At 46.0% G+C, this 23,577-nt stretch overlaps 1 protein-coding gene across 2 annotated transcripts in view; it reads left to right on the top strand.

Annotated features, from left to right (window-relative positions):
• Window positions 1-4,636: 4,636 nt before the first annotated feature.
• The window catches only part of Lmtk2 (lemur tyrosine kinase 2), a 91,951-nt gene continuing 73,010 nt past the window's right edge, over window positions 4,637-23,577 (top strand). Inside the window, exon 1 of one of the 2 annotated variants that reach the window (XM_052168726.1) lies at window positions 4,637-5,045. In XM_052168726.1, the coding sequence (XP_052024686.1) occupies window positions 4,976-5,045 (70 nt within the window). In that variant the 5' untranslated portion in view covers window positions 4,637-4,975. The remainder of the gene's footprint in view (window positions 5,046-23,577) is intronic. The other variant, XM_052168725.1, reaches the window with a different exon arrangement.

The following is a 23,577-nucleotide window of genomic DNA, read 5'->3' as shown; positions in this document are numbered from 1 at the left end:
GAGGCAGAGAGGCAGAGAGGTAGAGGCAGAGGGGCAGAGGCAGAGGGGCAGAGGCAGAGGGGCAGAGGCAGAGGCAGAGGCAGAGGCAGAGGCAGAGGCAGAGGCAGAGGCAGAGGCAGAGGCAGAGGCAGAGGCAGGCAGATCTCTGAGTTCAAGGCCAGCTTGGTCTACAGAGGGACTTCTAGGACAGCCAGGGTTACACGAAGAAACCCTGTCATGAAAAAAACAAAAACAAAGAAACAAAAATCAAAAGGAAAACCACATTTGCGAGTGGGTGTGCGTGCACTCTGTGGCATGGTGTTCTTTTGGTGGCCGTAGGACTGACTATCTTTGGAAATTGCTTCTTTCCTTCTATCACAGGGGTCCTGGGGCTTGAACTCAGGTTGTCAGTCTCAGCAAGTGCCTCTTCCCTGCCGAGATATCTTACCAGCTCCAGGATTTCTTTTGTGGGTGATGAAAATATTCTAAAATTAGATAAAGATTAAAGCGTGGTTACGTATAAAGTGCTTAGAGCAGTCTGACACATCAAAAATGATCCTAAAGTCATCGTTAAATAAAGCTTACCGCCAAAGGAAGGCATACATGATGAACTCGGAGGTAGGAGTGGAGGTGGGGGTGGGAGGGAATCTGTTCCTTAGTATGGTTTTAAAGTGATTTCTCCATTCTTGAATGTTACTGGCCATTGTGTACTTTTTATAAATCTTGGGATTGTCTTATGGAAAACATCATTATACGGGAGTCGAGATTACATATATTAAAAGTGTTAATTTATTAGACATAAACTATATCACACTGAGTTTCTCCCCCCACCTTCCAAGTGGGAAGTGGCTCAGGGCTCCGAAAGGCACATGATGATCTGCCCTTGAGTCACAAGCCTTAGCCAGGATGCAGAAGGCGGCAGAAGGCAAGGCTTTTACAGAGATGCATTTGGATGGACAGCCAGCAAAGCAAGCTGAAAGAACCAGCTACATACTGAGCAGGGTGAGCCTGGCAAAGAACTAGGGACTGTGATGAACTTTAACCTACTTGGTCTCTCACTATGCCTCAAGCCGGATTAAAGCACTTCAACAGCAAGAAGGATTCAAGTCAGAGAAACAAGGGACAGTCATAAAAGCCTTACAGAGGTGGCGCTGGAGAGGCAGTTCAGTCACCAAGAACACTGGCTGCTCTTCAGAGGACTGGGTTCAGTTCCCAGCACCCATATATCAACTGATAGTCATCTGTAAGTCCAGTTCTGGGTGGGTGGGGCCCAGTGCTTTCTTCTGGCCTCCTTGGGTCCTGCACACATGTGGGACAGATAGGAACATGAGGTCTGGCTGGCTCTGCCTGTGAGTGCCCTGCCAATGTATCTTGTATTTGTTTAGTTATTTTGTTGGTCTTTTTGGAGACAAGGTTTTGCTATGTAGTCCGGGCTGGCCCCACTTCCTGAGTTCTGAGATTACTGGGGTGTACATCAACACTAGTTCTATGTTCCACCGAAGATGGACCCCCAGGGCTCTGTGCATACTGGGTAAACATTCTGGCAACTAAGCCACACCCCTTGCAGCAGAATCTCCCCCTTCCCTACCCCCAGACAGGGTTTCTCTGTGTAGCCCTGGCTGTCCTGGAACTCACTCTGTAGACCAGGCTGGCCTCGAACTCAGAAATCCGCCTGCCTCTGCCTCCCAAGTGCTGGGATTAAAGGCGTGCACCACCACCACTAGGCCAACATTTTTCTTTCTTTCTTTCTCTCTCTCTCTCTCTCTCTTTCTTTCTCTCTTCTCTCTCTCTCTCTCTCTCTCTCTTTCTTTCTTTCTTTCTTTCTTTCTTTCTTTCTTTCTTTCTTTCTTTCTTTCTTTCTTTTCTGTTCTTTTTTCCCTTCATTAGAAAGAATGGCCATGTTTAACTACTGGCCCATGAAACTCCTAAAGATTTTACCAACGGCTCTCGTCAGGACACTCCTGGATGCCCCGTATGACCAGAGCTGAGCTCACAGGGCACCACCTCTCCACAGCTGCATCTCATCCTGTGCTAAACAGACGTCATATCCTTCAGCATGCAAGTCTCTAGCAGGGCTGGCTGGCAGAACACACAGTGCCAGGAGGTAGGGTGTTCTGAACGATGGCTTGACATGGGGGTAGCCCGCAGGCAAGCTTGGAGAAGGCTGCAGACACATGCAAGCCATGACAGAAACACTGAATCATTATTGATTCTGATCTCAGGGAATCTCATCTTAACTTAGGCTAAAAGCTGATCTTAGTCAGGGTTTCTATTCCTGCCCAAAAACAATCCTGACCAAGAAGTAAGTTGGAGAGGAAAGGGTTTATTCCGCTTACACTTCCACACTGCTGTTCATCACCAAAGGAAGTCTGGACTGGAACTCAAGCAGGTCAGGAAGCAGGAGCTGATGCAGAGGCCATGGAGGGATGTTTCTTACTGGCTTGCTTCCCCTGGCTTGCTCAGCTTGCTTTCTTATAGAACCCAAGACTACCAGCCCAGGGATGGCACCACCCACAATGGACCCTCCCCCTCTGATCACTACTTGAGAAAATGCCCCACAGTTGGATCTCATGGAGGCACTTCCCCAACTGAACCTCCTTTCTCTGTGATAACTCCAGCCTGTGTCAAGTTGACACATAAAACTAACCAGTACAGTAGACTTCTTTTTTTGTTTCCTGACTCTGAGGTAAAACTTTACCTCAATCCAAGAAGTCTTTGTTTGTCTTGTAAAATCTCTAACTAGAAGTCTTTGAGGCAAGTACTGGGCAAAGGTAGAAGCGGTGAGGTGGGGGCAGGGGTAAAGGTTTCCATTAGACAGCCTCTGAGGAATGTGTACCTTAACCCAGGCTCCATGGGAGGGGAAAAACAGTTGTGTGTTTGTGTGTGTTTCAACTTTGGGGCTTACTCAGATAATAACAAAACTTGCTTTGTGGTCACAGAATGACTCGTTGTTGGGGTGCATCTTAATTATGATTAATTACCAGGATTATGAGGACGGGCTTTCACTGAGCCAGCTCTGCGCCTCACAGAGCCTCTTGTCAGGTTGGAGCATGAATTCCCGGCTTCCTTGAATGCAGAGGGTTGAGCTTCCGGATGGAAGTCAGCGCACAACAGGGCAATTGTACCTCCTTTCTAGACCTTTGCCTTCCTTCCCTTCTCCACAGAAAGATCAGCAGCAAGAGACAGAGCTGAGCTCAGTGTCACAGGCCAGCTACTGGTTTCCTCAGGTTTTTAGTGTGGCTTGCCTCAATCAACAACCGCCGTTCCCCAGACATCCTGTGCGCTGTGCTGAGTTAGCACCACGGACAGCTAGTATTTACAATGGGTATTTTGGAGGGAGTTTGAAAACTGCGGGAAGCTCTGTGTATGCAAGTTGCTAAAGTCCCACTGGATAGGATGCAAACCAGTTCCTCAGTTGTTTTCACTCACAAATTAGACTACCAGAATCAGCAAAGGTGGTCTCCCCAGCTCTGAGGAAGTGGCTTCAGAGCTGTGCTACTGCCAAGACTTTCTCTGTTTCTTTTATGTGTGAGTGGATGTATGTGTTGTTTGTGTTTGCATGTGATTTGTATATGTGTGTGCATTTTCTCCACCGCCCTGTCTGTGTGTGTGTGTGTGTGAAGGCAGAAGTTCCTCAGGGTCAGGGTCCACTTTTTGTTTTTGAGACAGGGTCTCTCGTTGACCTGAAACTTGCCTAGCAAGTTTGTCTGGCTTGTCAGCAAGCCCTAGGATTCATCTTTTTCTGCCTCTTTAGCAAGTGTTGTCCACTAAGAATAGATTTTCTTTATGTGGAATCCCGGGAATCAAATCCAGGTCCTCACGCTTGCAAGGCAAGTGATCACTAAGCATTTGAGACATCTTCTACCCTACCTGGATGACGGGTGTGCTCCCTCCTCACACCCACCACCTACACCTAGCACAGTTCCTGGAGAGGACACCTACTTCAAGTTAAGGCCAGCAGGAGCTCCGAGGTGACTCAGACAGGGCTGCTGTCCTCAAGGGGTTTACAGTCTCAGGAACAATAAAACGTGATAGTCGGCTCAGGGCTGGGCCGGGGCGGGGCTGTAGATGCTCAGTTATTTGTGGGATTGGGGAGAAGCCATCGATGAAGTCATATTCCAGGTGTGTCTTGAAAGGAAAAGCATCTGCCTAGTGAACAAGAGGGGGCAGGAAGGACTGTCTTGGCAGAAGGGCCAGCTTGAGCTCCCTGCTACATCAGTGAGTGAAGTCAGAAACATTCTGTGCTTGATCATTTGAAATTTTAAAAAGTTCAAAGTTCCCCAGAAGCTGATGTGATATGAGGGTCAACCTAACATAAAGAGGCTAAGAAAGTTCTGATAAGTTAAAAAGAAGAGAGTAAAACTGGGGATAAAATACCGAGAACCATGTTAGTAAAAATAGAAAAGAAAAATAAATGGTAGGGAAAAGGGAGAAAAAAAGTCCCAGATTGAATTATGTGGGTTATTATGGTCTTCTATATATCTTCCTAAAATAATTGTCGGAGTTACCTGCTGCCCACGCCTCATTCCTCCGTCTGCAGGGGGCGCACCGATCTCCACCTCGCCTCCTATGGCTGAGGGGGCGGGGCTCCAGGAGTCAGGATGGGTTGACGATTGGCTGATCCAGGTGTCGGTCACGGCATCCCGCCTCCGCTCTACGTCACATGACGCAGCCCATCATGGCGGCGGGAGCGCGGCTGCCTGGGCCCGCGGCTCCGCAGGCTGGGTGCCGTTGCTGCTGTTGAGGGGCGGCGGCGGCGCAGACGGGCGGGAAGGATGATGCTAGCTCTGCGGCCAGAGCGGCGGATGCATACCGGGAACGAGGTCGACGTTTGGTTAAAGAGACGTGTGTCCCGAAGCAGCCGGCGCCGGTGTCGCTGAGGCGGCGCGGAGGGCTGACTGACTGACTGAAGGCGGCGACCCGAGAGCCGGCCCCGTGGGGGACCGCGCGGTGGACGAGATGCCGGGGGCCGCCGGCGTCGCCGCCGCCGCCGCCGATGCTGCTGCTGCTCCTGCTCCTGGCCGTCGGCGGTGCCCGGGCCGCGCCACTTCCGCAAACAGGTGCAGGTGAGCGGAGCCTGGGGGCTGCGGGGCCGCTGCGTCTTGCGGGGCGGCGGCGAGGTCGGAGGGCCTGCGGGGTTGGGCCACCTCTGCGACGGATCGGAGGCCCGCCGAGGGCAGGAGGCCGCGGGATGCGAGCGATCCTAGGGAGATTTCTTGCCGCAGGGGCGTGGGATGGGGGGGGCGGGGGGCGCGGCGACGCGGTGGGGGTTGGGGAAGACGGCGGGGCGAGGTGGCAGCGACGGGTTCCCTACATCCCTGGGGGGACGCTTTCCTCGGACTCTAAACTTGTTGCCCAAAGGTCTCTCCAGCGTCTGTCCTCGACACTTCTTCCTTTTTTTTTTTTTTTTCCCCAGATGTCACCTGCCTCTTGTGGCTTTTCTCACGTCTTATAAATAAGAACCGTTTCTTATCTCTCGTCATTCCTTAAATGAAAGCAATGACTCGCGGAAGCTGTGCAGTTTCCTTGGCCCACCGAAACTTGTTCTAAAGTTGTACATTTTAGATGACTGGGTTATTCGTTTATTTATCTATTTATTTTTCGGAATGAGTTTCTGGGGATAAGCAGGGAACAAACGATAGATATTTTTGTTTTAGGAAGCCAGTGATTGGAGTAGCAGCTTTTGAGAAACCATTGACAAATTGGCCTGAGGGTAATTGAACTGTCTCTTTTAGCGATATCAGTGAGTGATTCTCTTTTTCAAGCTCTCAGCCCTTCTATATTTTCTGCATATAATTTTGGTTTGGAGTTTATAAATAAAACTTCAGCCAAAGAAACTGTCTCAGAAATTTTAAGGAAAAAACTAGGCTAACTTTCTATAATTTCGGCTTTTTTTTTTTTCCAACGAATTGGGAGGTATTGACATTTCGAAGAACTTTAGAGGTTGGAAGGAACCTTAAAGATAATTTAGTTCAGTTTCTTTATCTTTTGCTTTGAGGATGCTGGAACCCTGGTGATCAAAAGATATACTCAGGGTGACACAGCCACATTGTAGTTGGATTCAAACCCAGGTTTCAGATTCTCCTTGTCTTGTGATTCCACCCCTACCTCTCAGTTCACTTCAAATCTTAACTGTCTGTGGAATAGACCTGAGGTCAAGGTTTAAGTGTAGAACCCGTCAGTATGGGTGTTTCAAATAAAATCTACCATGAAAGAGGTGTAATGGCTTCCAGATTACAGTGGGATATATGCCATTGAGTGCCCTTCAGTTGAGCATTAAGTGGTGTGATTATACTATATAATGTAGCCCTGTGTTTGTGCTATCGCCTTGGAATCAAGTCTTTTTGGTGACTTCAGTGTTCTGAGTCAATGGATAAGATAACTGAATATCAGCAGAAGTTTATAGTCAACAGGATAGACATTGCAGAAAATACCAAGGAAGCTGGGAAAGATTATAAAGAAAGGTAGTGATGTTGCTATGTAAGGATATTGACATTTAAATAGAAAATTAACACTGGAGTAGCACAGTGGATAGTGTGTGTATGACAAGGGGATTCCAGAAACTTCCAGAAGTTCTTGTGCCTATCAATCTTTATGCATTTTGACTATGTGTGTGTGTGTGTGTGTGTGTGTGTGTGTGTGTGTGGGTGGGTGTGGGTGGGTGTGGGTGTGTATTTGTGAAAGTGTATCTGCTTGTCTATCTTTCTCCCCTGCATTTTATTCTGTTGCCACACCATTTTATACAGGCCAGAATTTCAGAGCGTTGGGTTTTGTTAAGGCCTTGTAAAACAAAGCACCCTGAAAAGCATAAACCCACAAGTAGAACTGTCAGGACATAAGTGGAGCCCTGGGGATTTGTATCAGCTTCTGCACAGTTTTCGTTCCCATTTTGATCCTTGGAGGGAGTCATATAAACTGTGTGTAGATGATGCATTATTAAATATCAAACATAGATGTGTGGTATTGTTTCTTTGCCCAAACAGCTTATTGATATTACAACTGGGAAGGGTTTCTGGCTTCCTTTCCTTCTCTCCCCCTCTCCCTCTCCTGTACCAGGGATTGAACACAGGGTCTCACACATGCCCAAAACTCAACCATAGAGAGAGATTATTTTGACCAAGGATAAAGAAACATTTGTGTTAATCACATTTATTGAGCTCCCTGGTTAAAAACAAAGGCTCTATCATGAATACAGATGGTAGATAAAAGTGCAGCTATGCATTGAAAACTTAACTGGGGTGTCTGATCTAGAGACCTGTACAAAACAAGGCTAGCCTACCCGAGTAAGGGTGGGCACATTGCATAGAACATTTTGTCCCTGTGTGGCTGGTTTTGTTTCAATTCAACACAACCTAGAGTCATCAAAGAGGAAGGAGCCTCAGTTGAGGAACTGCTTCCATGAGGTCCAGCTCCAAAGCATTTTTCTCAATTAGTGATCAATGGGGGAGGGCCCAGCCCATGGTGGGTGGTGCCATTCCTGGGCTGGTGGTCCTGAGTTCTATAAAAAAGTAGGCTGAGCAAGCCAGGGGAAGCAAGCTAATAAGCAGCATCCTCCGCAGCCTCTGCATTAGCTTTTGTCTTGGGGAATCCTGCCCTGCTTGAGTTCCTGCCCAGACTTCCTTCAGTGATGAACAGCAGTGCTGTGGAAGTATAAGCCGAATAAACCCTTTCCTCCCCAGCTTGCTTTTTGGCCATGGTGTTGTGTTGCAGCAATTGTACCTAAGACAGCCTCCTTGTTCTTATTCTTCATAAAGGTCAGACTGTTTAATGGTGCCTTTGAGAAAGCAGACTTCTCAGAAATAGGTTAGGTGTGTGTTGGGGAATGTCCGTTAAGCTGGGTATGGTGGTGCATACCTGTTACCCGAACACTCAGGGGGTAGAGGCACGGCACTCTGCAGGAATCAGGGCCAACCTATGAAGTGATGTCACTCACACATAGTGAGTTCCAGACCAGCCAGGGCCTCATATTGAGACTGTCTCAGAGTATGAAATAACAACAATAGACAGGATATCTTGGGCTTGCCAGTTTGCCTGAGAAACAAGGGAGCTATGACTAAAGTTCTCTTTACATTTTTATTATTTATGTGTATGGCTGTTTGCTGCATGTATATCCGTGCACCACATGGGGGTGAGGCCAGAAGAGCATGCCAGATCCTCAGGAACTGGAGTTAGATGATTGTGAGTAGCCATGTGGGTACTAGGAATCGAACCCAGGCCCTCTGTGAGAGCATCCTGTGCCCATACTGCTGAGTCATCTCTGAATCTCCAGCCCTTTATTTCTTGAATGGACTTCCAATAGACTTCTTTAGGGCATCTTTATTGATACATAACTTTAAAATTGAAATTAAGTTATCTAATATGCTCTTGTTGTTCAGAGTCATTTTTAGGATTGGAAGTTGAAAGGTGTTTACTCACTGACTTAGAGTAAAACTATGTAAATATGGGAGTTGTCCGTCTATGGAAGGTCATTGTTACGCCCCTCCCCTCTTTATTTTTTGAGGCAGAATCTTCCTGGGTAGCAAAGGCTGTCCACCAAATCGGGATCCTCCTACCTCGGCCTTTGGAGTTCTGAGATTACAGGGGTGTCCTATGCCTGGTATATGGTGGTTCAGAAAACATTTTGTTGTTGTTGAATTGTGTTGTGGGCCACTTTATCTGCCTGCCTCATGTCTGTGAGTCCCTTTTCCTGAAGATCCCTGTTGCTACTTGTTATGGATCTGAGAACTTGCTGGGTCTCACTTGGAAGCTTAGGGAAAGAGAAAATCCAGTTTTCATAAACACTGCTAAATGACCAAACTAAGGTTAACTTAAGGTTCTTTTCTGTTTGGTCATCAGATCTTTCTTAGGACACGCATGTGTGAGAGTATAGGAACATGTTATGTATGAGAGTATAGGAACACGCATGTATGAGAGTATGTGGGTTCATAGCACAGACTGAAGAGGAAGAAGAGAAGGATGCCGTAGTGGGTGGCAGGTGTGGAGGGCTCCTCTGAGCCACGTTGTCTTATTTATATTAGGACAGGGCTTAGACAGGGAAGCCCATTTCTATTGTTGTGTGGCATATTAGGTCACAGAGTACAGACGAAGCTTTTAGCAGTTCCAGATAAAGGCCTGCAACGAAGGCAGTGGGACTCAGCTGCTGATTAAACGTAGCTTATAAATCTGGTGCTCTCAGTTTAGATGCAGCAAACAAACTTGTATCTTGAACAGATTTTCTACAATCAAGGGATTCTGTGTAGACACAGTATACAGCTTTCCAAAGTTTGAATTTTTGTGTTAATTTTCATAGCTTCTGAGAATAAATATTTTCCAATAGTCTTCTCATGTAGATTCTTAGAGCTTGCAAATGGACTTAGGTTAGTATTGCTCTAATTGCTTTCACTTGGTGACATTTTTGTGTCACCAAATATGCTGTTCTGTACCATAATCAAAACTCTGTCTAGTTTTGTAGCTGATCAGCAGTGAGGTTACCAAATCCTTAGAGCTTGCTGTTATCAGTGTGCTGACTGTTCATGCACTTGAAATTTGGAGAGTCCTTGGGCCCTCTCTGTCCCCTGTGGGCTGTGTCACTTTGATAACAGCCGTACATATAAAAAAAAAAAAAAAAGACATTGTCATGTAAAAAAAAAATCCAGGTTCCAAAACAGTTAAAACAAACGAGTCCTTAAAAAAGGCTCTATGGCTAATCGGTGGCAGCGCCTCAGGCCTTTAATCCCAACCCTGAGAGGCAGAGGCAGGCGCAGCTCTGACTTTTAGGCCATCATGGTCTACAGAGTCCCAGGACAGCCAGGGCTACACAGAGAAGCCCTGTCTTAACCCCCCTCCCCCAATACCCCAAATTGAACTTTTCAGTCCAATCAAGACTAAAATTGTTGAAGGATCATGATGTCCTAGGGAGAGCCTGGGCTTCAGTTTGACCTGGGCATGAAGCCTTTCTCTTCTGTCAGGTCAGGAGAGGGGCCAAGCCAGGGAGAGCTAAGTTCAGGGCCAACCTGAGCAACTTAAGAACCAGTCTCAAAATTGGAAAAGGAAAGTAAGGGCTGCGAGCCTGGTGTGATGTACACACATTTAATCTCAGCACTCAGAGGCTGGCCTGATCTTTGGGAGTTCAAGGCCATCCTGGTCTGTGTCCACAGTGAATTCCAGACCAGCTAGAGTCACATAGTGAGGCCCTGTTTCAAAAAAGAAAGGGCTAGGTAGGGTTGGGGATGTGGCATTTGCTTAAGTGTGCAGGAGACCCTAGGTTCGGTTTTCAGTACTGTAAAGACAGAAAGAAAGAAATCTTGGACTAGCCTCCTCTTGGCTCCCCAGAACTCAAAAACAAAACAAAATAAAAAAAGCCAAAAAAACAAACAAAAACAAAAACAAAAAACCCCCAAAAAGTGGGGTCTTAGATGGCTCAGCTGTTTAGAGGACTTATTAGCTCTTGTTGAGGGACCAGGATTCTGTTCCTAGCACCCAAGTGGCAACTCACAACTGTCTGGAACTCCAATGCCATGGGATCTAACCTCTTCTTCTGGTTTCTGTGGGCACATAGTGCACATACTTATAAAACAAAACAAATCTTTAAAATAAACCAACAATAATAAAACCTATGTAAATGGATGTTGGAGGGGTGGATGGGTAGGTATCATCATGGTGGTGTACCTGTGTCTGCTTTACGTTGTAATTGGTAATGAAGATTTCTTCATTGCCTTAGATTTCTTTATAAATTGGATGAGTTGACTAATCACAAATGATATAGCTTCAAAGAAACAAAACTTCTTAAAAGAGATTTCGTGTATCACCTCAAACTTGTTCTACAGTGAGGATGACCTTGAACTTTCTATCCTCCTGCCTCAACCTCCTGGGGTTGGAGGTATGTGGTGCTGGGGACCGAAAGTCAGGCTTGACAAGCGCTAAGCAAGCGCTCTCCCAAGTGAGCTACGTTCCCTGCCACCAGCAGAGTCTCTCCTAAGTGCTGCTTGTGTAACATGGAATATCTATTTTTACTGGATTTGAAAAATCTGTTGCTCAAAATACCTTGCTATATGGTGGCTGGAGACCTTGAAGGGTAAAAGAAATCAATCCGATAGGCTTAGGCAGGCGATATGAGCTGGCATAGATTCTTTCTGTTGGGGAACCATCCTAGAAATTGTTAGGATGATCTAAATTAGTCTGCTTTTATGTAATAAACCTGTTTTTAAGCTCCATGATGACTAAAGCTCTTGCAAGTGAACAATTGCTGGTTTTAATTTACTTAAAGGAACCATGAACAATCTAAATTTCCTTAATCCCAGACACAGTTGCATATTTTCTCGAAGTGTCCCCAGAGCATACAAGCCGAAGGCAGGCTGGGACTGACCTGATGCTTCCCACCCAGTGGGTAAAGGTGCCGACCACCAAGCCTGACAACCCGAGATCAGTCTCTAGGACCCACATGATTGGGGTAGACAACAACATTCTCACAAGTTGACTTTCAAAACTTGCATCCCTTCCTTCCTGTAAATTAAATAAATAAGTCGCCGGGCAGTGGTGGGGCGCACGCCTTTAATCCTAGCTCTTGGGAGGCAGAGGCAGGTGGATTTCTGAGTAGGAGGCCAGCCTGGTCTACAAAGTGAGTTCCAGAACAGCCAGGGCTACACAGAGAAACCGTGTCTCAGAAAATAAATAAATAAGTAAATAAGTGTAATAAAGACTGCTGACCTAGTTGAAAGGAACGACATTGTCTGGGAAGGAAAAGCTGGACTGATGTTTCCGGTCTGGAATACACTGCCTATTTAGATACACTGTAACTTTCAACTTTTTTTTTTTTTTTTTTTTTTTTTTTTTTTTTGGCATCTTCAAGTGAAGATGCCATTTTAAGAGCAAACTAGAGCACAAGTAATAAGTACTTGCTACACTTCTAGAGAACCCGAGTTCAGTATCTAGCATCCATAGATGGCTCACAACTTATCTGTTAACTTCAGCTCCAGGGAATTGGTACCTCTGGCCTCTTCTGGCACCTGCACTTAGATGCGTATACCCACATGCAGACACACACTCCTATACATAATTAAAAATAAATCTTAAACACGTAAGGAGAACAAAACGACACCTATAATTTTACCATCCAGGAGGTTGAGGCATAGGATCAGGAATTAGAGTCTAGCCAGGGCTACATAGGCAGGTCTAGTCAGCCTATGCTACATAGCAAGACTCCTATCTCAAAACTAAGGGCTGGAATTGTATAGCCCAGTTGTAGAGTTAACAGCAAAGGCAAAAGAGAAACAAAAAATGAAAAGCCAGAGAAATATGGTAAAATCAGTGTGTTGGCAAGACAAAAATATTGCAGTGATGTATTTTAAAATTGTGGCAAGTGATTCACTTGGAACCATGCCTTGGCATTACAATTATTTGCCCTCCCCCCCCCACACACACAAATAGGCATATCAGAAAAATAACGTCAGTATTTTTAAAATATTTTTTTCTTGGCAGAGGTTAGCACAGTGCAGCAGTCTCAAATCTCATTTTATCTTATTGTGACTCAGTTGAGAATTAAGAGTAGTGCCAGTGGGGCCTGAGATCTAACAGGATGGTGGGCGTCTCTCGTTTCCTTCTCTGAATGTGTCCTTTCCTCCTCTGGCCACTCGTGGATCCTCCTGGGCCTTGGCTGGAGTGGGGGAGGCATGACATTTCAGTTTTGACAGTCTGGCAGATTCTACATTTTGCTTATATTTATTTGTTTTAATGTTTTAAAAAGCCTAAGTTACTGTCAATTCAAATAAGCTGGCCAGGACTCTGCATTGTGGCCACAGTAGCTCCTGGCTTCTTGTATCTGGCCTCAATTTAGTAGATATCCATCTGGTGGGCTACACGCTCTTTCTTTTCCCTTTTAACACCTTCTATAGCTGATGATCGCCTCCATCTCATCTCCACCCATGTGTGTATGCATGCATGTGTACATGTGTGTGTGCATGAGTAAGCAGGGTTCAAATCCCAGTGTTGTTCCTTGGGAGCTGTCCACCGTTGTTTGAGACGTGATCTTTACTGGCCTGGAGCTTGCCAAGTCGACTAGGGTGGCCGGCCGGCCGGCAGTGAGCCCCAGGGACCTCCCTGGTGCTGGTACTGCGAGTGCTAAGGATCAAGCTCAGGTCCTCATACTTGTGCAATATGCACTTTACCAACCAAGCTACCTCCTCTCCTCAGCACTTTCTTAAGAGCTCAGTTGACGTGCTTTTAGTTTACGAAACACTGTGCAAATTCTCATCTTCCTTTTTAAAGCTCTTCATAGACTCTACTTCCTCCTAAATCCTTTGCTCTGGTCCGTACCAAGATAGTATGGTCCAGATCTTAGAGATTCCTGTCCCAATAACAGGTTGCTGGTTGAAGACATTGCAACTTAGGTTTTGATTATTTTTCTTAGCACTCAGCCAAATTTTATTGAAAGTAGAAACACACATGTACACTAGCACACAAAGAGACAGACTCGTCCAGTAAGGAGGGTTCTCCAAGGATGCTTTCCCAGGTTTTGATTTTTTTTTCCTTTAAATTTTAAGTGACACTTGAAGGTATAGATCACATTTGTATATCAAAACATTTTAAAGTAAATTGTACACAGAAATACTGTAAATGAAATGAAAGGCAGTAAGGAGAATTTGCTAGTAGGCTGTATTAAAAAGTGTACCAAAGACCTTTGCATTAAGTCTTTTCAGTTGGCTGGCCAGCTGTGTCAAGTATTGTATTTCTAGTGCTTTGCACAGTATGTTACAGGTTGTAGATGCTGAGTCCAATGTGTAGGTGAGGATGATGAAGATGACCTTAAATTCACCAAGCCACACATGCACGGTTTGCACATAATAGGAGGTGGTGGAAAGTCAGAATCTTACTCTTTTGCATACTTGATTTTTCATGTAGCCATTGACCTTCAACTAGAGCGAGGGTATTTATAGTATGGTGTTTTGTTTTTGCTTTGTGTATATGTGCACATTTGTTGATGTGTATGAGAATACATTTGTATGCAAGTGTACATGTATGTATAAGTGTTTGCATGTGCAGGCCAGAGGACAGCTTCAGATGTTTATCAGGCACCATCTTTTTTTTTTTTTTTTTTTTTTTTTTTTTTTTTTTTTTTTTTTTTTTTTTAACTTGAGACAGGGGCTCTCACTGGCCTGGCTAAGCTGACTGGACAGCAAGCCTCGTCTGTCTGCCTGTTTCCCCTGCCTCTGTGCTAGGATTACAGCTGCATGCTATGTCACCAGCTTTTTATTTTTAAGCATATGGATTATGGGAAGAGCTTTGTGTGGTTGGTTGGTTGGTTGGTTGGTTGGTGTGTGTTGAAGTGCTGAGGAAGGACCCTGGGCCCTTGTATGTGCTACTGAGGTACCCTACTCTACACTTTTTCTTTTCTTTTTCTTAATTTCTTTTTTTTTTTTTTAAGGTGGGTGCAGTGAACTTTATTGATGATATTCAAGAGAGCAGGGCTTCCGAGGCCCTTCGCATTACTGTGGGGGTCTGGGATGGAAACTGAGGGAGATGCTCAGTGTTGGGAGCTGAGTTGGGACAGGGACTCCTCAGTAGCTGAGGGTCTCTTTCTTGCTCTCATGTCCTTGCTGGGGTGGGTGGTCCAGGGTTTCTTGCTCCTTGGAGGCTATGTAGGCCATCAGGTCCACCACCCTGTGTCTGTAGCCATATTCATTTTCATACCAGGAAATGAGCTTACAAATTTGTCTTTAAGAGCAGTGCCAGCCCCAGTGTCAAAGGTGGAAGAGTGGGGAGTTACTATTAAAGTCAGGCAGGAGACACTGGTCCTCAGCATAACTCAGGATGCCTTTCAGTGGCCCCGGATGCCGGCTTCACCACCGTATGGATGACATCATCCTTGGCAGCTTTCTCCAGGAGTCGTGTCAGGTCCACAGTGGACACATTTGGGTCGGAACACGCAAGGCCATGCCAGTGAGCTTCCCATTCAGCTCTGGGATGATCTTGCCCACAGTCTTGGCAGCACCAGTGGATGCAGGGAGGATGTTCTGGGCAGCCCCATGGCCATCACGCTAGAGGGGCCATCCATAGTCTTCTGAGTAGCAGTGATGGCATGGACCATGGTCATGAGCCTTCCATGATGCCAAACTTGTCTTGGATGATGACCTTGGCAGTTGGTGATACAGCAAGCATTGTTGACAATCTAGAGTGAGTTGTCATACTTCTCATGGTTCACACCCATCACAAACACGGGGGCCCTGGCAGAAAGTAAGGAAATGATAACCCCGTTGGCCCCACACTTCAAGTGAGCCCCGGCATTCACCATGGTGGTGAAGATGCCAGTAGACTCTACAACATACTCAGCACCAGCATCACCCCATTCGACATTAGTAGGGTCTTACTCCTGGAAGATGGTGATGGCTTTCCTGTTGATGAATGCGCTGTTGAAATTGCCATGGGTAGAGCCCTACTGGACCATGTAGACCATGCAGTTGAGATTAATGCAGGGATCACAAATGGCAACAACCTCCACTTTGCCAGATGAGCTGGCAATCCTGGTATCCAGGTGCCCAAAACGGCCAAATCCATTCACTCTGACCTTCACCAGGATGTTTAAGGAACAAGGCTGACACTTCATGAGAAGATGCAGCTGTCTCTGGAAGAGGAGGAACAAAGAGCCCTCTACCTTTTCTTATCATTAGCACCTTAGTACATTTGTGCTACTAACATTACTACATTTGTACCAACCAGGAACCAGCATTAATGTGTTAGTGTAACTAAGGCTTATACTTGATTCAGGCTTCTTAGTATTCCCCGAGATCCTTTTCCAAGTCTTCTAGGACAGCCCCCCCCCCCCAATGCCCCTAAGATTGAACACAGGACCTTCCTTGTATATGCTAGGCAAGTTCTGTGCCACTGAACTACATATGTCTATTTGTTTCTGACAGCCTTGACAATTGTCCTATGCATTAGGACAGGTATTTTGTAAAATGCTCTTCAACTTGTTTGTCTGATTCTTCTGTTTTTATGAGAAGGGTCTCAAGGTCACCGTGGTGCAAGGGTCTTTGAGCTTCTGGATCTCTGCAGTTTTGGTCCTTCTGCTTCACATTCTGCATTCTGAGGTCTCAGGCTCTCTGAACCATCTTGGCTTGATTATGGATAGGGGGAAGATCACAGAGGTTAAAGTGGCATGCTCATCAGGCCAAAGATAAAGATGCCACATACTTCCCGTGAGTCCTTCACTGAGCACCTTCTGTGGTGGTACTTTTCTTTTGCCCTCCTCTGAGAGCATGGTCACACTTACTGTGTGTAGAGTTCATTTATGATCCACCTCCTTGTGAGTGCAAGTATCTCTAAAAGGTTTTTTTTAGGTGTGTGTGTGTGTTATACACACAAATGAGAATGGAGGCCAGAAGAAGGCATCAGATTCCCTGGAGTTACTGGCAGCCATGAATTGCTCAGTGTAGGTACTAGAACCTTGAACTTCTAACCCTCGTGTTTGCATCAGGCGCTGCACTCAGCTTGTGAGGCTAGGATGGAGCCCAGGGCTTCCTATGCACTAGGCAGACACTCTACCGACACAGCTCGATCCCAAGCCAGATCCCAAGCCTTCAGTCTGTTCCTAGAGCTTTTCATTGTATCCCGGAAATGCAAACACATGCAAAAGTAAAGTAAGCAGTATCTGAACCCACTGCGGGCACACTGAAATTTATAGGCAGGCTTATTTCACCTACGCCCTTCTAGAATCCTTTTATTTTTATGTAAACTTCAGTTCCAGCTTAGTTTCTTTGGAGCTGATTGGGAACCGAGGTGTTTTTATAAAACAGGATCCTCCTTGCACCAAAGTCACCTACTTATTTGTAGAATTGCAGCTGTTGGAGACCCAGACTAACCAAGAATGTGAGATCAGAAATCTGTAGGTAGGAAGTGTTCTATGTAGCAAGTGTACTTAAAGTACTTTTCTGCTGTCCCTCCTCACCCTTATTCTAGCACAAATATTCTACCTAGATATAAAAGCACACTACTTAGTTAATAGAGATTTGCTGGCTTGTTTGAACTGATAAGATTGAATTTATTGTCTGTGCTTTCTTGTTGTGTGTGTGTGTGTGTGTGTGTGTGTGTGTGTGTGTGTGAAGGGGGGTGAGAATGAGCAAGAGTGTGGGGGGTGGTGAGCGTGAGCCCTCCTGGTGCTATGGAGTATGTGTCAGAGGACAATTTTGTTCTTCTATCATGTGAGTTCTGTGGATGGAACTCAAGTCCTCAGGCTTGATAGGTGCCTTTATGATCTTTTTCCTTTGCCTGTGTGTGTGTGTGTGTGTGTGTGTGTGTGTGTGTGTCTGTCTGCCTGCCTGCCTGCCTGCCTGCCTGTGTGTCTTCCTCTCCTCCCCTCCCCATCTGTCTCTAAGACAAGGTTTCTCTGTATAGCCCTGGCCAACCTAGAACTGTCTCTGGGAGACCAGGCTGGCCTTAAACTGAGAGGTTCTCTACCTCAGATGTTGGGATTACAGGCATGCAACACCACAGCTGGCTTCTTTATGGTTTTTCTAAAATAACTTATTTTTGGACAGCCTAAAGTTTTTATGTTTGTTTTGCTTCTTTCTTTTTTCTTCTTCTTCATCTTTTCTTCCTTTCCCCCCCACTCCCTGTCCCCCCTTCTTAGATAGAGTTGTATTGGCTGGGAACTCCCTAGGTACCTCCTCTCCCACTGAGGCCAGACAGGCAGCTCAGCTAGAACATATCCCACATACAGGCAACAGCTTTTGGGATAGCCCCACCCCCACCCCAGTTGTTCATGACCCACATGAAGACCAAGCTGCACATCTGTTACATACATGCAGAGAGGTCTAGGTCCAGCCTGTGTATGTTCTTTACTTAATGGTTTTGTCTCTGAGAGCCCCAAGGGTCCAGGTTAGTTGGTTCTGTTGGTCTTCCTGTGGAGTTCCTATCCCCTCCGGGCCCACGATACTTCCTCCTGTTCTTCCATAAGAGTCCCCAAGCTCCATCCACTGTTTGCCTGTGGGTCTCTGCATCTGTCTGAGTCAGCTGCTGGTGTAGCCTTTCAAAGAACAGCCATGCTAGACTCCCGTCTGCAAGCGTAACAGATCATTAATAGTGTCAGGGATTGGTGCTTGCCCATGGCATAGGTCTCAAGTTGTTTTTAAATTACCAGTATGTGTGTATTTGTGTAGGGTATATGTACATGAGTGCAGGTATCCAAGAAGGGAAGCGACTTGGAATTCCTTGGAGTTGGAATTATAGATGGTTGTGAACCAGTTGATGTGAGAGCTAGAAACCAAACTCAGGTACCTTGCAGGACCGCTACAAACTTTTTTTAAAAAACAAAATATGAGTTCACTGTAGTTGTATTCAGACACATACCAGAAGAGGACATCAGACCTCATTATGGATGGTTGTGAACCACCATGTTGTAGCTGGGAATTGAACCGAGGAACTCTGGAAAAGCACTCAGTGTTCTTAACCACTGAGCCATCTCTCCAGCCCCAGTATGAGCTCTTAACCACTGAACCATCTTCCCAACCCTGTGCAAAGTGTTCTCATGAGCTGAAAGCGGATGATTGTATAATTACTTGCATGTCATTAAAAGAATGTCATAGGCTTACACATTTTTATTTTTATTTATTTTTAATATTTTTATAATCATTTATTATTATATGTAAGTACACTGTAGCTGTCTTTAGACACACCAGAAAAGGGCATCAAATCTCTTTATGTACGGATGGTTGTGAGCCATCATGTAGTTGCTGGGATTTGAACTCAGGATCTTTGGAAGAGCAGTTGGTACACTTAACTGCTGAGCCATCTCTCCAGCCCATGCTTACACTTTTTGGGTTTTTTCCGAGACAGGGTTTCTCTGTGTAGCCCTGGCTGTCCAGGTACTCACTCTGTAGACCAGGCTGGTCTCAAACTCAGAAATCCACCTGTCTCTGCCTCCTTAGTGCTGGGATTAAAGGCGTGCGCCACCACTGCCAGCCTGGCTTACACATTTTTAAAGCAAAATATGTACCTTGAATAAGAGTATTTACCTATAAACATCTCTAGTAAGTTTTGATAGAGAAAGATATTTTATTTTATTTTACTTTATTTTATTTGAAACACAGTCTGAATGTATTCTAGGCCAGCCTGGAGCTCACTGTGTAGAACAGGCTGGCCTCAAACTTGCATTGATTCTACTGTTCTGCCTTCTAAGTGCTAGGATTATAGGCATGTGTTACGATAGTGGGCAGCCTTTAGCTTTTTATTACAGAACTGAGGTGTTGTGAACTCTTGGTCATCTCACAGATGAGCCACAAAAGCCACAGCCCTAGGTTCTCAGAAGGCTGAAGCAGTAGAGTTGCTAAAGCTTAGTCGTTCCAGGCTAGCCTAAGACCCTGTCTAAAAGAAAATGTTGCTAAACAAAGTGTCATACAAATTACAGATTTTTCTTCAGGAAGCTCAATAAATCTGACCTGTGCTGCTTTAGAAAGGAAATTCTCTTCCTCTCTGTATTCTGCCCAGAATTCCCCTCTGAAGTTTGGCTCTCTTAGGCAGCAACGGCTTCCTCCAGAGATGCAGCCTGTCGGTTACTGGCAGAGCCCCACTTGACTTTTATCTCAGACTGTTATTAAAGCCAACACCCAGATGCTGATTGCTAGTGAAGCACCGAAAAAAATGACAAACCTACCAAAATAGCTCCCTGGAAATACTACCCAAGGACCATTGCAGCAGGCCTATCCAGAAATATGTAATCAACTCAGTTTTCTTTGCAGAAAACAAAACTTAAGGAGATGGGACATGGCTCTAAAAAAAATTTCATGGGGACCTGACCTTGATCCTCAGATGCTACCTGAAAAGTCAGCATCAAATGATAGGCATGAGTAACTCCATGCTGAGATAGGTGGAGTCCTGGAGATGGCTGGCCAGTCAGGGCTGAGATAGGCGGAGTCCTGGAGATGGCTGGCCAGTCAGGGCTGAGATAGGCGGAGTCCTGGAGATGGCTGGCCAGTCAGGGCTGAGATAGGCGGAGTCCTGGAGATTGCTGGCCAGTCAGGGCTGAGATAGGCGGAGTCCTGGAGATGGCTGGCCAGTCAGGGCTGAGATAGGCGGAGTCCTGGAGATGGCTGGCCAGTCAGGGCTGAGATGGCCAGGAGTCCTGGAGATGGCTGGCCAGTCAGGGCTGAGATGGCCAGGAGTCCTGGAGATGGCTGGCCAGTCAGGGCTGAGATAGGAGGAGTCCTGGAGATTGCTGGCCAGTCAGGCCTGAGATGGCCAGGAGTCCTGGAGATGGCTGGCCAGTCAGGGCTGAGATAGGAGGAGTCCTGGAGATTGCTGGCCAGTCAGGCCTGAGATGGCCAGGAGTCCTGGAGATGGCTGGCCAAACTGGCCAGTCAGGGCTGAGGTAGGAGGAGTCCTGGAGATCACTGGCTAACTTGCCTAGCTTAGTGGTTCAGGTTTAGTGAGAGAGAGTATCTCTAAAAATAAGATGGAAACACGATTGAGGAGGACACCTCACATCAGTCTCTGAACTCCATGTGTACCTGCACACACATGAATATACACTCATGTATATTCATGAGTATCATGAACAAAGAAAATGTATCCAAAGATCCCAAAGCTAATACGAACCTTAAGTACTTAGTGGAGGGCTGGAGAGATGGCTCAGTGGTTAAGAGCACTGATTACTCTTCCAAAGGTTCTGAGTTCAAATCCCAGCAACCACATGGTTGCTCACAGCCATCCATAATGAAATCTGATGCCCTCTCCTGGTATCGAAGGACAGCTATAGTGTACTTAGATATAATAAGTAAATAAATGAATTTTTTTTTTTTAAAAAAAAGTACTTAGTGGACTGAGAAAGGTTTGAAGTTTTAAGTCCTTCTCCTATAAAACTTTAGAACTGAGATTTCAGTTTGTAGATAGTAATCCAAGGGCTGAGGTTGCAAATTCAGCACTTGCGTGACTCTTGACACTCAGGCCACCCTGGTCTCTAGGGAGAGCTGCCTTGTGCTTTGAGCAGTAACTCCAGTCACTGACCCCAGCTTTGACTTTAGTTGCTACCCAAAAAGCACTGAAGTGAAAATTTTAAGCTATTGTACTTATCTATTTCCTCCCTTTCTCCCCCCTCCATTTTCTCTCTTTCTCTCTTGATATTTTACTGTATTTCTCTGGGTGGCCTGGAGCTCACTGTATACACCAGTGAGTTACATACATCATACATCACAGTTAAAAAGATCTGTCTCTTGAGTGCTAGGATTTAAAGGCACACACCACCACTTCTAGTCTATTGAAATTTCATAGTTAAAGAAAAGCAATATTAAAAAAAAATCAGGAAATCAGAATACTAAAACAATAACTTTTCTTTATTTTTAGTTTTGCTTTATAAGTGTTTGTGAGTGTATGCTGTGTGTGTGTGTGTGTGTGTGTGTGTCTGTCTGTCTGTCTGTGTGTGCGGCACAACTTTCAGAGGCCAGAAGAGAGTGCTAGATCTCCTGACACTGCAGCTGTAGTTGGTTGTGAGCTGTCCACTTGGGGTGCTTGGAACCAAGCTCAGGGACCTCTGAGAAACAGCCCCAAAGTGTCAGGGGCGGGGAGGGAGAGAGAGCACAACCGTGTGCACATGCTTGTAGGGTGTGAAGCCAGGAGTGTTGGATTACCTGGAGCTGGAGCTTTAGGCATCTGAATGGCCAAACATGGGTGCTGGGCACTAAAGGGTCCTCTGCAAAAGCAGCACACTCTTCTCTTAGCTGTTTAAGCCATCTCTCTAGCGCCTTCCCTCCAAGGGAAGAGTAGCCCATGCTGGCCTTGAATTCTGTACATAACTGAGGATGATGCGGTGCTGGGATAGCCCAGGGCTCCCTCCCTGCATGCTGGGCGAACCCTACCAACTGAGCCACCATCCCAGCTCTCTAGGAGAGCGGCTCTAGTCTCCACCTCTGAAGCGAAGTTGCACTAGTTAATTAAAAGGGGGAGTGCTTCTGCCTTTTAAGAAACATAATCATAAACTTGTAAATGTTCACGAAACATGAAAATCCTTTAAATGCCACAGACCTTCAGGCTTTTGTGGGGGCCTTTTAAGAATCTGCTGACTGCGGTGGATCCCAGGAGTAGTGCTCACCGGCAAGTATTTGGTTTATCTTCCCTGGGTGCCAAGCAGATGTTAAGAATGCATATGGAGTAACCTAGAAAACTGGAATACCCAAAACATAATCCACACATCAGATGAGGTACACGAAGAACGGAGGAGTGGCCCCTTGTTCTGGAAAGACTCAGTGAATCAGTATAGAGCAAAATCAGAACAGGGAAGTGGGAAGGGGTGGGTGGGAAAACAGGGGGAGGGAAGGGGGCTGATGGGACTTTCAGGGAGTGGGGGTCCAGAAAAGAGGAAATCATTTGAAATGTAAATAAATATATCAATAAATTTAAAAGAATGCATATGGAGGAGCTGGGATCAGAGTGGGGGAGTGGGCAGAGGGGGCGTGGAGACCAGTCGCAGTCCTGAGCTGTCCAGCTAATCAGTGAGCACTGGGTTCAGTGAGAGAACCTCTCAGACATACCCTGGGTAGCTTTCCTTTCCCTTTGACCCCATGCTTTAGAGTTTATGTAGCTGTCATTTATCCATTCTTCTCTCAACCCACTGCCCTGGCACTCTGGCTGCCTCCATGTTCCACCGAGAGCTCTGAGGTAGTCTGCCACGTTCCTCTCCTGTGTGGCCCTTTCTCTCTCGCTGTAGCAGTTACTTGTAACGATGACACACTACCAGCTAGAAGCAGCCTAAGGGAAGAAGGACTTACTCAGCCCGCAGCTTCCCTCTGTCCTGTTCCGTGGTGGCATTCATGCAGGCAGCATGTGTACCAGGAGCCTCCCATCTTGCAGACCAGGAAAGCAGACTGGAACTTCAAACAGGGCCAGGCTGTAGCCTCAGGTCTACGTCCAGAGACTCCTGTCTGCCTGCTAGGCGTCTGGTCTCAGAACAGCATCAGCAGCTGGAACCAGGTGTTGGGGCATATGAGCCTAAGGGGCATCCACCCTATCCCTTCCCTTCATTAGCATGAATATTCATCTAGCCCTTTGAATCTTAAAAGTTCACCACTTTGGTTCTGGGAAATTCTCATATTTACCACATACACATTTCTATTGACCTTTTTGTTCATTTATTATATTGTGTATGAGCCTTTTTGTTTTATTTTTTTTTAATCTTTTCTATTTCATTTAATTTCTAACGACTTCTCCATTCATTCATCCAGGAACAGAGCTTAGGCTGTTCTTGAACTTGAGGCTCAGGAAATCCTCCTGTCTCAGCCTCCTGAATAGCAGGGACTACTGGCACACACACTGCACATATGTACCTGGCTGTGGTGGTTTGAATATGCTTGGCCCATGGGAAGTGGCACTGTAACGAGGAATGGCCTTATTGGAGGATGCGTGGCCTTGTTACAGGAAGTGTGCCACTGTGGAGGCCTGGCTTTGAAGTCTTATATATGCTCAAGTATGGCCTGTGTGACACAGTCTCTTTCTGGCTGTCTTTGGATCAAGGTGTAGAACTCTGCTCAGTGCCATGCTTCTCTCCATGATGATAATGGACTGAACCTCTGAACCTGTAAGCCAGCCCCAACGAGATGTTGTCCTTATAAGACTTGCCTTAGTCATGGTGTCTGTTCACAA

Source organism: Apodemus sylvaticus, chromosome 22, assembly GCF_947179515.1.
Source record: "Apodemus sylvaticus chromosome 22, mApoSyl1.1, whole genome shotgun sequence".
In the NCBI taxonomy this organism is placed as follows: Eukaryota; Metazoa; Chordata; class Mammalia; order Rodentia; family Muridae; genus Apodemus; species Apodemus sylvaticus.
The sequence above is the reverse complement of the archived record's forward strand: the minus strand, read 5'-3'. Positions and strand labels throughout refer to the sequence as shown.